The sequence below is a fragment of the Plectropomus leopardus genome, chromosome 16 (assembly GCF_008729295.1).
Source record: "Plectropomus leopardus isolate mb chromosome 16, YSFRI_Pleo_2.0, whole genome shotgun sequence".
NCBI classification, from domain to species: Eukaryota; Metazoa; Chordata; class Actinopteri; order Perciformes; family Serranidae; genus Plectropomus; species Plectropomus leopardus.
In genome coordinates, this window is record NC_056478.1 from 362050 (window position 1) to 376388 (window position 14339).

A 14339-nucleotide genomic window follows, 5' to 3' on the forward strand; every position below is an offset into this window, starting at 1 on the left:
CCTGCACAGCCCTCACACTGTTTTCTGCCTGGAAACCGTTTTTTTTTTTTTTTTTTTGTGGACGGACCGCCCGTGTGTGTTTTCCTTTTTCCTTTTTTTTATTTCACAACCTCGCTGAACTTGAAAATGAAAATGAACTCGCGTCACCCTGCCGGCTGCCAGATTCCTGCTTTTGTCCCAGTTTTCTCTCTCTCTGCAGACGCTTTCAGCGGCAGCGTGTCGAGCTCAGTCTCTCTGAGACATCAGGCTGTTTATCTGGTTTGTGTACGAGCCGAGCCGAGCCGGGCCGAGCCAAGCTGAGCGGGAGCCGGGCCCAGCCGAGCCGGGCCCAGCTGAGTTGGGCCGAGCCGGGCCCAGCTGAGCCGAGCCGCAGAGAGGCGTCTGAGGCGAGGGGGTGATGTGAGGCCGCGTGAGGACTTTTCTGTCAGTCAAACACAGACGGAGGCCGCATCACAAACCAGCTTCGAGGAATAAACGAGCTCTTTGTCTGGCTCTATTTCAGACAGGATGACGTATCACCTCCTTCACCTCCTCCTTCTACTCCTCCTCCTCCTCCACCTCCTTCACCTCCTCCTTCTACTCCTCCTCCTCCTCCACCTCCTCCTCCTCCTCCTCTGTGTGTTCATGTCATAGTGATGCTGCTGATGATGATGATGGTGCCAGTCGACCTCCAGCCCCCCGCCGCAGCTTAAAGGGTTAACAGGCAGCCACAACAAAGGAGCCGGTGCTGGGCTGGCGTGTGCACGAGAGTGTGAGGGAATGGGGGAGGGAGGGGGGGAGGGAGGGGAGGCTGCTCCGGCTGCCTTGTGGCCCCGCCCTGGAATTCTTTATGGAGAGGCTGTTTACAACCTCGACGCATAGGAGTCCCCGGGTTCATCGGGCCGGCGGGGCGGGGGTGAGGAGGAGGAGGAGGAGGAGGAGGTGGGGGGAGGTAGCTGGACTGGAGGAAAATGGTACAGGAAGAAGACAATAAGGAAATATGTTGAGGGCCTCTGAACTGCAGATCTGAGCTTTTCTTTGTGTCTTTGTCTCCTCTTGACTCTTTATTTTCCCTCTGTGTCCTGAACAGCGTTTGAGGTTCACATGTTCGAGTCCCCGCAGCACGTGAACACACGAGATGCCCCCCAGAAAAAAAACCAAAAAAAACCCTGTGGAGTCTCTTCAGCTGCAGCCGACTCCACCGGCACACACCCCGTGCCTTTTTTTTGTAATTTACCTGCAGAAAATCCAACAAAAACACTTCATCATCTGCAAAGACTGAAAAATATCCGGAGCTGCTTTAGTCCTCCTCCTCCTCCTCCTCCTCCTCCTCCTCTCTCTGTGTTTACATCTACATTTTACATGAGTCTTGTTTGGGGCTCCAGCAGCAGAGCGTATGGACTCAGATAGATATCACTAAGAAATAAAAAACAATAAAAACAAAAAACAGGCTGCAACATCAGATTATTGTTTGCTCAGCACACGTTCTCACAGCTCATCTCCACATTATATACATACATACATATATATATATATATATATATATATATATATATATATATATGAATGCATTTGTCATTTCAATCATGAAAGTTTTTATAACACAAAAAACAACAAAACATGAAATCATTTCTGTAAATATCTTATAATATCTTGTGTGACATTAATATTTTAATATGATTAAAGTTTGTAAACGGTGCAAATTGTGTCACTAAAACCACAACAACATCAAAAGTTAAACATTATCATGTTTATCAATATTTAATTTAAATGAAGCATGGCGTATTTTCTGTTGTTTATCAGAATCTATTAATTGAACTGCTGCATCGGTTATAGCCCAATTCAATTATTATTTTGTTTCATTTCATTTTATTTTATTTCATTATGTTTGAAAGAAATATCAGTTAATTAATATCTTGAATCTGTGTTACATAAATGCTCTAACATGATCAGACTTAAAGGGTGCAAATATATTTAACATTTTGACTACAATTCAGCCAATTAAGTCCATGACACATATATTTTAAATAAATTTCTTGTATTTTGGTCGACCATAACACTCTAATATGTTGTTGGTTGTTCAAAGTTCAAGTTTATGTGATTTTAAAAGCAGAATTCCTTCAGGACGAGTCACAGCAAAAACACAGAAACACCCAGATTAAAATACACACGTTTGTATTAATATCTCATTTTTTATGTGTCCATAATACTCTTAAATGATAGGAGTTTGTTAAAAGTACAAATTGTCACATTAAAACCATAAAAGACATCATAAAAAGACAAAAATACCTGAGTTAATGAATACATTTTCTAATAAGAGCCAGTGAAGTTCATGACATTGTTTTTTATGAATAATTCTCATTATTGATTCATTCTCATGAATTGGTTTTTAGAAATTCAAGTTTGTGTCATTTCAACCATAAAATCGTTTTTTTCTTCTAAAGAAAACAAAAAAAAACCTTTCGAGATTCAAACTCATATTTGTGTATCAACATTTGATTTGATAATAATATTCTTGTATGATTAGAGTTTATAAACTGTTATCAAAACCATAATAAAATCATAAAAAACACAAACAAAACACAAATTATATAAAATAAGCACTAATCACGCTTATTGCACACATTGTTTTATAAATATCTTATATTTCGGGTAATGTTCTAATATACTGAGGGCTCTCCAAAGTTTAAGGTCATATTATTTCAACCATAAAAAAAACATAAAAACAACCTAAATGTGTTTATTCACACAGTTTTTTAAATACAAATGAGAGATAATTAGGTTAACAAAACACCTTGTTTTCATGAATGTCTTAGATTTTGGGTTACTGTGATATTCTGATGTGATTCTTGCTGTTTACATTTGATTTATTTGCAATTTTAAACATAAAAAACGTATAAATAGTATAGTGATTTAGGAACACATTTTTTAAGGTAAGATAAACTTTATTGATCCCACACCGGGGAAATTCACTCACAGTCACAGAAGCTCAAACTGAAATTTTATATATATATATATATATATATATATATATATATATATATATATATATATATATATATATATATATATATACAAATATAAAAAAATAAATAAAAAATAAAAATGAGAGATGATTAAGTTGACAGCACATCTTGTTTTCATTAATTCTTATATTTTTGGTGACGCTGATGATTCTTGCAGTTTAAAGTTGAATTAATTTGTAATTTGAAGCGTTGGAACATGAGGAGGACGCAGAGACGGGTGACTCGTGTTTCCGGGTGTACTCTGCATTCACACCGTCAGACTGTGTGTGTTTTATGTTTTCTCGTATTCATTTTTGGGGAATATTTGGGCTCTTTCTGTCGCCTGCTGTATCCGCAGTTCTTCGCTACGTTGCCTCTCGCGCGCGTCCTCGCGGGTGTCGCGGTCCCGCCTCGCGCCTGTCTGCTTCCCAACCTTTCCCCCAGTTCGAGCGCGCTGCCGGGTTCACCGGGTTTACTCTGACACCGCTGACACCCGGCCCCGCCCCCCGACAGCCACGCACCCCGCGTCGGACCAATGGCGCGCCGGCCACGTACTGATCACGCACCGCCTCGCCTGTGATTGGCCGCGGCCCGCTACACCTTTGCGTGTGATTGGCTGCGTGTTACCACCCGCCAGACTGCTCTGAATTTTGTTTCTGTGTTTTTTTTTTACGTTTTTTTTGGGCTCTCAGCTGAAGTCAGTCCGCGCGGCGCTCGGCAGAAGCTCGCGCTGATTGTTGACTGCTCACTCTCCGCCGCTGTCCTCGCGCTCCGCTCCGGTACCGGCAGACGCTGCTCCCCGCTCCTCTCCGCTCCCGATGCTCAGCCTCCCGGCGGAGCGCGGCCGTCAGGTGAGCCTCCTCATCCCCCGCAAACTGTCACCTTTCCGCTCGGCAAAGTTACCGCGCGGGACCGCCGCTGCACGCGCTGCTGTCCGCTCAGCTGCGGCGGTGACCGAGCTGCAGGTGAGCCGAGGGCGCGTGCTGCCGTCTCATTTTGGGACTGTCGGCTGGTTTATCTGAGGTCATCCCGGACCCGCTGTCTCCTCCGCGCGCGTGCGCGCGCGTGTGTGATAAAGTTTGAAGATGCTGCCGGTGTGTCAGTCTGCAGGAGCCGGTTGTTGTTGTTGTGTTTGTTGTTGTTGTTGTTGTTGTTTTTACTGGTTTCTATTGTTGTGAGTGGAGTCTGATGATTCTTCTTTGTTGGTGTCTGTGAGGAGGCTGCGAGCTGTGCACGCGCTCAGTTCATCCCATAATATACTATGTAAGCTGACCTGAGTAAACACTGAGCTGCAGCTTGTTGTTATTCTGTCTGTAGGGACTGTTCGTTATTTATCAGGAGTGCGTGTCACGTGTTTGAAGCTGGGCAGAGGCTTTATAGGCTGCTTTTTTATTTCATTTAGCCGACAGATATTTTTTAGAGAAAATGTGGCGTGTTTAATGTAACAAAAAAATAAGGTGATGGAGGGACTGTTTGTTATTTATTTCTGAGTGCGTGTAAAATGTGTTTTAGGCACTGGGGAGACACGTTTTTATTTAGGCTGAGGGGAGGGACTTGCAACTTTAAACGGCTGAATTTGGTATTTATTTTATCACCAAATTGTTTTAAAGTAAACATGTTTTCCCCTTAAGGGACTGTTCTTATTTATTTTCTTAAAACAATGTTGCCAGTTTTTTTTTCTTCAATAATGTTTAGTGTTTTTTTGTGTGTGTTTTTCTTTTTCATTTAAATTTATTTTTTTTTTAAAGAATGTTTTTGTAATGTATTGTTATTATCATTATTATTTTGTATTTAAAAATTGCACCATTTGTTATAGCCACAAACTTTGCAGCTTATAAATTCAGAACAGTCCCTTAGTTAAATGTCACATTATACTGCAGCCCAAAGTTAAATCTTTGGATGTGTAAATGTTATTGTCAGCACACAAAATGTGACAATAATCATAATAAGACACATAAAAGTAAGTTCATCTCAAACTGCATTTTATGTTTTTTTTATTATTTAAAATGTCAGAAAATAGTGAAAATGACTCAAATTCATGTTGCGTGTTTTGTTGTTTAACCACCTGCTCAATAAAAGTCAAATCTAAGCATTAGAGTTGATAAATGTTGTATTGATCGGCTGATCGATTAATCAGACCGAGGCTCGGTTTGTGCAGAAAAGCTGCAGCTGAACACAACAAAGAGACGACGGAGGAGACGATAAAAATCATAAAGAAAATAAAAACAAAATCAACAACAAACTGAAATTACAAAGAAGAAAGTTCAGTCGGTAAATTAGAGCTGATTCCCTGCTGTCACTGAGCAGCAGTTATTTCTATACATTTCAAAATTACAATTAACTCTTTGAAACGGCCCAAAAAATGAGCAAAAAAAACGAAAAAGTTACAAGAAATGTACCTGAAAATAAGCAACAAAAATGCAAATATATATTTATTTAAATGTATTAATTATTTTATTATTTGTTTCTAATTTTCAGCTCATTTCTATTTTTTTCCTTTTTTTTCGGTTTATGGTCACCCGCCGCCAAGTTTCTCATTATGATTTTTACTCGTGTTTTTTACAGAAAGCAGAGCTGTGAATGTGTGTGTGAACGCAGCACAGCGACGCAGATGTGGGTGTTGAAGGGTTAAACCATTAACAGTGTGTGTGTGTGTGTGTGTGTGTGTGTGTGTGTGTGTGTGTTGTTTCCTGCCGCTGTGATCTCATCATGTGTTGCTGTATCCGTGGTGTGTTTGTGTGATCGTGGGAAATTTCAGCGCCGTGGTTCTGCCTGCTGCAACAGATTGACTTTGTTTTCTCCACTTCCTGTTCGGAGCTTCCTCTCTCTCTCTCTCTCTCTCTCTCTCTCTCTCTCTCTCTCTCTCTTTTTGGGGTGAGTCGGTGCATGTTAATGAGGGAGGGAGGAGGAGGGGGCGGGGCTTGTGTTTTTTTTTTTTGTGGGGGGGGGATATCTGGCACACCACCTCCCATCATCTATTCTGGGTGCAGGGAGGTTCCTGCCCCCCCCCCCCGTGTATCTATATGTCGCTTTCGCTTGCCCCCCCCCCCCCCCCCCCCCACACTTCCTGTGCGTGCAGCTGAGCGTTCGCCAGATGCCAGCCAACTTATTGGACTCGCACTCAGGAGCCCTTTGTCTGCCGTCACCTCCCACCTACATTCATTTTTTAACCTCACACCTACTCACTATTATTAGATTAATATATATATATATATATATATATGTATATATTGTGTGTGTGTGTGTATATAAATAGATATATATATATATATATATACATATATGCATATACGTTCCAGTTTTTTTCTTTATTTTTCCAGGTTTTTTATACATGTACACAGACACAAGTATTTATAATATTTAATATTTTCTTAAATGTTTAATATCTTACAATATATTTTTTTATATATATATGTATTTTGTCTTGCATACATTTCCAATTTTTTATATACATGTGCATAAACGTTTATAATATTCATTTTTTTTTAAATTTTTGCATATGTTTCAGGATTTCTCTGTATTTTCCCAGTTTTTATATATATGTGCACATATAGATATTCATTTTTCTGATGTTTTTTAACAGATTTTATTTACATGTGCACAGATAGCGCTATTTCTAACTTTTATTTCGTTTTGATTGCTTTTTAAAAATATATGGACATGAATTCCATTTCCCCCATATTTTTCCACTTTTTGATATACATTTCCAGGACAAAAGGTACTAGTTAATATTACAGAGCAAAACTTTTTCATTAGAGGACACATTTGGGATCCCAACTAATATTTACATATAATGTGAATAAAAGAAGTAAAAAGTTTCTGTCATTAGTGTGCTAACTCAGCTGGACACATTTGGAGTCCCAGCTCACATGAAAAGTTGCTATCTTGTTGTTCTCTTTGTATTTTGATTAAAGATGACACATTTGGTATCCCCGAGCAGTCATCATAAATAAAAGAAAACACTTGTTTATGTTGTTAACTTGATTTTCTGAGAACAAAAGACACTAAACAATGTTACAAATGGAGACATCTTCATTAGAGGACACATTTTTGATCCCAACTATTATTGACATTTAATTTAAATAAAAGAAGACAAAAGTTTATGTCATCAGCCGTCAAATCATATTTATTATCTGCACACGAGACAAAAACGAGTCAGGCAGATCTAAGTGTAGAGTACAAATACTCTCTTCTTACAGACAGATGGAGAGTATTTGTACTCCCTCTGTGTACGAGGACAGCGTGTGTATTGTAGGAGATGACCTTATGCAGTATCAGCAAGTTAATTTAACATTTTAAAACCATCACAGATTTCTGAACTCGCCCCGTAAATGAAATAAAACCTAAAGTCTGAGTCGTGTGAAAGCGAGCTCACAGGGTTTAAACCGTTAACGCCGTCAGTAATTTAAACATCTGAAAGAGTTTCACAGCTAATTTATTTTTGGAAACTTTTCCAGAACCATAAAAAGACCATATAGAATAAAACACAAGGTGTATGGAAGCAAAATGGTGCCAAAAAGGAAAAATATTGAAGCAGCTGTTTATTTGATCCTGCTGAGATTTTGTTTTTGTGTTTCTGCAGAAGTTTCGGGTTTCAGTTTTGTTGTTGGAGTTTTTTGATTCTTAATTCTCGTCGTATCAGAGCGAGAAAACAGAATAATTTAAGCGTTCTTTGTCCTCCACAGGTTGACCATATGGACGGCCGGACGGTGTCCACCATGGAGCTGAAGCCGTGCATCGAGTACCACGACCTTGAGGCCGCCGAGGCGCTCGTCAGCATGAGCTTCTGGGGTCAAAGGTCGCACAAGCCCCGCCCGCTCACTCCCACCTCCGACTCCTGTGACTCCATCCACCTGCATCCTGAGGGGGGCGACGCCCCCAAAGACCTGATCGCCCTGTCCTCGCTGGTGAGAGACGTTTATTTTATTTTATTTTATCTGAAAAAAAAAGTTCAACATCTGAGAAATAAAGACTTGATTTAACAATAATATTGTTAGAATAATTTAAAGAAATAATTTACTGTCTCTTCTATTTGAAATAAATTAAAACACGTAAAATCGTTAAACTACTGACAACAGAACAAGTGGAAATATGTAGAACAACAAAATCATTTTCATTTTCTGTGTTATTGTTTGACTGATATTTGAGCTGAATTTTTTCGTTTCCTCCTCAGTGCATGACTCCTCCTCACAGTCCGAGCTTCGCCGAGGCCTCCACCACCACGGTCCTCACCACCTCCTGCTCCGCCCTCAGCTCCTCCGGGCCAGTGTTACCCCGCCCCTTGTTCGGCCCTGGCCCCGCCCTCCTCCTCGGCGAGTCCTACCCCTGCCCCCCTCCCTGCTGCTCCTCCTCAGAGACCTCAGCTCCTCCTCAGACAGAGTCGTCCTGCGTGGCTCCGCCCAGCAGAGCCATGGCCACCAGTGTCATCCGCCACACCGCCGACAGCCTCGGCATCCCTCCGCCTCCACCCCCCGCCTCCCAGCCGACAGAAACCTCCACGCCACCGCCGCCAGGACCTCCACAGACTCTTCCAGAGGAGAAGGACGGAGCTCCTCCGTCTCCCGACAGCCCGTCCTCTCCTCCCTCCTCTGCGTCTCCTCCTCACTCCTCCCCGCTGTCTTCCCCCTCCTCCTCCTCCTCCCCGCTCCTCTGCCAGGTGTTCCCGGTGAGCGGCCGGACGGGGATGATCTCCGCCTTCGTTCAGGCGCCGGTTCAGGTGCAAACTCAGGGGGGGCCGAAGCCAATCCTGCCCCAGACCCCCTCCAGTTTTGCCCCACCCCTGCTGGTGGGCTCCACCGTGCCGCAGGGGACCGTCATGTTCGTCGTCCCTCAGGCGTCCGTGTCGCAGGCGCCACAGGGCACGCAGACTGTCATGACCCTGGGCAACACCAAGCTCCTCCCCCTGGCCCCCGCCCCCGTTTACATGCCGACGGGAGCGAGCGGCGGTGCCGCCTCGCAGGCAGACTTCTCCCGCAGACGGAACTACGTCTGCAACTTCCCCGGCTGCAAGAAGACGTACTTCAAGAGCTCGCACCTGAAGGCTCACCTGCGCACGCACACAGGTGAGAGACACGAGGCGCGCTCACAGTGCCCGTCACAGGCGGGAACAGCACGCTACCTCGCTGTCTCGCTGCATTTAAACAAATGTCTTTTTCTGTAAAAATAAATTTCATTTTTGAAGGATAAAAAAATAGCCAAAAATCACCAAACATTTTTGAAAAAAACACAAACAAAAAGAAATCTGAAAAGTTTTTAAAGAAAAAATGTACTTTAAAAAAACGAAATGTTTTCTTTAAAAATCATCAAAAATAAATAAATAAATCAAGAAACATTTTTAAAGGAAAACATTAAATGGCCCAAAAAAAAAAAAAAGTCACAAAAACTTTTGGATAGACAAAGATTGAAGAAATGTAAGGAGAAAAAAAATTTCGTTTTCACAACAAACATGTTTTCTTAAGAAAAAAAATCAAAATGTCTTTAACAAACAAAAACATTTTTCACATTAGTGAAAGCAGAGAGGTCCGGGAGCTCCGCCCTCTCCCAGCAGAGGACCACATCAGCCGCCAAAAAACAGCCGCTCAATGATCGCTACTGATGTGATGTCATTGTCTAGAAACAGCTGCTGACACTTATGTTACGTGTTACGTGTTTTTTTTCCTTCTAAACAAACCTCGTCTGCAGCTGTTGAACACGCTGTCTGACCTTTGACCTCCTGTTTGCATGTTTCCTGCACGCCGACACAAAGACACAAAGCCGCCGTCAGGTGGTCAGGTGGCATGGTAACCCTTTGTGTTCCTCCTCTGCAGGTGAGAAGCCGTTCAGCTGTCACTGGGAGGGCTGCGACAAAAAGTTCGCCCGCTCCGACGAGCTCTCCCGCCATCGCCGGACACACACCGGTGAGAAGAAGTTCGTCTGCAACGTGTGCGACCGGCGCTTCATGCGCAGCGACCACTTGACCAAACACGCCCGGCGGCACATGACCACCAAGAGGGCGTCATCGTGGCCCGCCGAAACCCGAGACCTCAACAAAGTGGCCCTGCCCAAGGGCCAAAGCAGGGGCCCCGCACTTCCTGTCAGCATGCTGGTCTCTACTGCCAACTAAGACCCTGTTTGTTCTCGGCTTTAAGACACGTCCGGGCGGTCAGAGAGGACGGCCGAGACGCCGTGCACGCCTGTGACGACCGTGTGTGTGTGTGTGTGTGTGTGTGTGTGAGCGGGCCGCTCCACCTGCTGACATCAGCAGCACAGTCACCTGCGACTCGACAAAGAGCGTTGGACGAGACGCCCAAACAATCGCCACGTCCTGCGCCGATGACGCATCAGGACACATTCACACGACAGACACGCGGTCGAACGGCACGTCAGCAGCTGCTCTGAGCGACCAGGTCACGATGCGTCTCGGCGGTCGTTTACACTCGTATTTAACGCCGCCCGTGTGTGATCGGACAGGCCAGGACGCGTTTTAAAACCGGTGTGAACAGGGTGCACCAGACTCAGTCAGGGGGCCCCACAGGGCCAACTCAGGACCCCGGGGCGGGGGGGGGGGGGACACCTGCAGATCACTCTGGTCGATTCAATCAGCTCCACATCAGGAGGATCTTTTTTACCAATCAGCTGCTGCTGGAGGCGCCGCTATGCTCCGGTGGCGTTTACACCAACAACGACAAACTCTGATCATCAACTCCTTTAAACTCCAAATCTGCTTTTATTTTGGCGGGGCACAAGTGAAGGAGGGCGTCGCTCTTCGTCGAGTGTGTTCACATCGTCTGCAGACACAGCAGCGACCCCAAGAGGCGAAACGGCCATCACACTCCAGAAAACTTAGCTGCCGGGTAGATTTACGAAAAAGCAGATCGTCAATAAGAATCATAAAATCTGAAGTTTAAAAACAAACGATTCATTTCCAGACTCAGTTCGGTCGTCACTTTCATGACGTGTTTGAGCTTTTTAAGTTTTAGTGTTCGGCTCTTTGTTGCCACATATGAAAGGTTCGTAAGGGACTGTGTGTTATTTATGAGAGGGGAGGGGGTGGTGCAAAAAGGGGGAGGCATGTCAGATCATTTTTTGAATCATGCGAGGGACTTTTTATTTTAGCTTTAGAGAACGGGCATAAAACTTTAAAAGGCTGGATTTTGTATATATTTAACAGCCAATTTTTAATTGCGGAAGTTTTTTTGTTTTTTTTTAAAGAAAACATTCAGGTTTGGAAGAAATATTCCTTTAAAAACTGCAGATTGCCAATATTTTCTGTAGAGATTGCTGCTATTTAAAGAAAACCTGGATTTGGAAGGCATGTTTTGCACAGCAATGATGTTTTCTTAAAAGATTTTATAAAAGTTTTTGCTTTTTTTGCTTTTCAAAAGGTTTAAAGGAAACATTTTGGCAATTTATTTTTTCATCAAAAATTTTGGGTGATTTTTTTCATTACTAAAAAGTTTGACAGTATTTGAATGAAACATTTTGATTTTCTTTTTGCAAGTTTTGAAAAAAAACATTTTGGCATCTTTGGTCTTTATTTTCCATTTTCAAAGGAAAAAAACAAAATGACACCATTAATCATAGTGAGAAATTATTTTGGGGTTTTCCTATTTGGAAAGTTTGGTCCTCGAGCACATCACCTGTGACGAACGTTTCCGTAAAAAAACAAACTTCTTTTTTCAACTCTAGGATTTCAGCTTCAACTTGAAAACTTCAAAATTGTTCAACTCTAACAGCCCACTGACGCTGGTGGTCGTGTTTTCCCCAAGTCACTCAGGGAGGGAGCTCCACCCCCCTCCTCTGATAAATACACAACAGTCCCTACCTGAAGCGATGAGCATGTTTGACTTCATCTTTAAAGACAGAAATCATAAAGACGTGAAAACAGATGATGAAGCACACGTTTAGTCAATAATCAAAATGTCGTCGGGATGAAATAAAAAACAACACGAAGGTGTAGATGAAGCCGGAGCCGCCAGCAGAGCACAGAGCGAGTTTCCCGCCCTGCTCAGGACATTTTACTCCCACCAACCACAAACTCACCGAGGAGGAGGAGGAGGAGGAGGAGGAGGAGGCGACAGGCTGCTATTCATTCACGGACAGAAACCAACAAAAACCTGACATTGCACTGGATTTTTTGAATCTTGCTCGTTTTTGTACTCTCTCTCTCCGTGTATAATCATGTTTACTTCATGTGTAAAATGTCACGTTTAGCGAAATGTATGCACTCTTTATTTGCCAAAGCCTCCGTATTGTGCTTTTATTATTCGCCGACTCGTGTTCATTTGTCTGTGCGTGTAAATACTGTAAATATATTGATATCTATATGAATGTTACGTGTATTCCAATCTGCATTTATGGACAGTACGAGTTATTGATATTTTAAAAATGTCAGTGGACAGTATTCCTCACTGTGATACTACCTACGCTCTTCGCTTTACACCCTAAAAAATTATTTAATAAACATTTGTTGAGGAACAAGTGCTGTTTTTTGATAGCTTGATTTGGCCCATAGTGTAGCCAGTAAGAAAATACCTCGTTATTAAATGTTATTCTTAATAATAACGGCTTATATCGGAATAATCCCATTTCTCAACATTTGCCTGTAAGGGATGGTGAAGAAAGTGGTTTTTATAATAAAAATTTACCACAAAAATACACGTTGGTTTGTGGTTTGTTGTTCCTCACAAAAACACATCTCAGAAAGTCACTTTTTTAATTTTTTAATTTTTATTTTCCGGGGCATTTTGAGGATGACACGTGGAAAATTAGCGTCATCGCTACGGTGATTATCACTGGGCTTAAGTAAAGTTTAGTGGTACTCATATATGTGTGTGTATATATATGTGTGTGTGTGTGTGTCTACCAGTAATTACTTCAAAGTAATCCAATTTATTACATTTAATGACTTTTCTGACAAATGTTTCAAACAGATAAAGCTGAAAAGACCTAAATACATAAAGTGTGTTAATGTGCCGCTCAGTTTGTCTCCACAGCTTTGCTGACCTGCGTTTTCCAAAAATCTGCCACAGAGAAATATTCCTGCACGGCAACAACATGAAAAGCAACAGAATTACTGTTTTATTCACCTTTAAACTTTTTACTGAGATCCCAGCGAGCAATTTTTGGTTCTATAAACTGAGAGTGGTACAATGCAACCAATGCCATGTTTTGGAAATGTTTTCAGCAACAAATTTTCTTTAAGTTCCCAGAATGTTCTTCTAAACGTTTGGGTAACATACTCTATAAACGTTAAAAAAATGTTGTGTTTTTTTTTTTTTGTGTAAACCTGTGTAATCTCAGTCCTCAATAAAATTTTCTGAATGTTGCTTTGAAAATGTTCTTCTTTTGTTCTCATGTAACATTGTTGGAACGTTTTATAAAGAACATCAGTGTTGCAGCTCAAACGTTACGTCTTTTTTAACCTCACAGGAACATTATTTGAAATGATAAACATCCTTAAAACGTTCTCTGAATGTTAGATTAAAATGTCTTTAAAACATCATTACAACCTAAAGGTAACGTTGGTGAATGTTGTAGGTACGTTCTCTGAATGTTAAAAGGTTTTCTTTAAAAATTTCGTGAATGTTGTGGGAACATTGTCTGCTCACTGGGAAGATGTAAAGCGTCAGGAGGAATGATTATTTCAACATACAAACTTTTTAATTACACTTTTTTTCATTTGTAACCCTTTGTGTAAACACAAACAATTTAATTAGTAACTGTCATGTCATAACATATTTCTCTCTGTAACTGATTACATTCATTTTGTAGTTTCATTACTGTAAGCAGTAATGAAATTACATCACTGAATATCTAGCTGCAGTCTAATTGAGTCCAGAATAATGAATGAACATGAAGTTAAATCATCGGTTCCCTAAAGTCGGTTCCGTTTTATTGTCGTCATTTGTTGTTAGTGAATTCAGGTCACAAACCGTTGTCGTGACCGTTAAATGGCGGTAAAAGTCTGTTCGCGGGGATAATTCCGTTAAGTTGGCTCCGTTTCTTTAAACGCACAAACATCGACCCGCGCGTGCAGTTTCTGCTCGGCGACAGCGGCGCCGTTACGTGTCGAGTTACACAACCGGAGCTCCGCGCGAGCTCTCCCTCTCTCCCCGGTAACAGCCGGCAGCCAATCAGGAGGCGGCGCTCAGGGGGTGTGACCAATGGGGAGAGCTCGACGTTGAGCCGGGAACGTGAGAAATGCGTGTGATTGGCTGCTGAGGTACCCGCCCATTTGCCTTACTGACCGACATTCAGCAGCGGCCAACGAAGAAGAAAAAAAACTACTAATAAATAAATAACAACAGCAGGCGGAGCAGCAGCGACACTGCGAGGCGGACAGCGGTACTGCAGCACTGCTACTGCAGTACTTAT

The 14339-nt window shown here is 42.3% G+C and overlaps 1 protein-coding gene across 1 annotated transcript; it reads left to right on the plus strand.

Moving 5' to 3' along the window:
* Positions 1–3665: 3665 nt before the first annotated feature.
* On the plus strand, positions 3666–11271 carry klf11a (Kruppel-like factor 11a). The gene is made up of 4 exons (XM_042503403.1): positions 3666–3835; positions 7670–7891; positions 8158–9046; positions 9791–11271. The coding sequence occupies exons 1-4, from the start codon at positions 3803–3805 to the stop codon at positions 10084–10086; spliced, it is 1440 nt and encodes a 479-aa protein (XP_042359337.1). The 5' UTR covers positions 3666–3802; the 3' UTR covers positions 10087–11271.
* The last annotated feature ends 3068 nt before the right edge of the window (positions 11272–14339 follow it).

Bases quoted from the DNA above. Each gene is read 5' to 3' on its own strand.
- klf11a (XM_042503403.1), top strand. From the start codon at position 3,803: ATGCTCAGCCTCCCGGCGGAGCGCGGCCGTCAG. The intron at 7,892-8,157 runs GTGAGAGACGTT...TTTCCTCCTCAG, and splicing joins TGATCGCCCTGTCCTCGCTG to TGCATGACTCCTCCTCACAG. The intron at 9,047-9,790 runs GTGAGAGACACG...CCTCCTCTGCAG, and splicing joins TCACCTGCGCACGCACACAG to GTGAGAAGCCGTTCAGCTGT.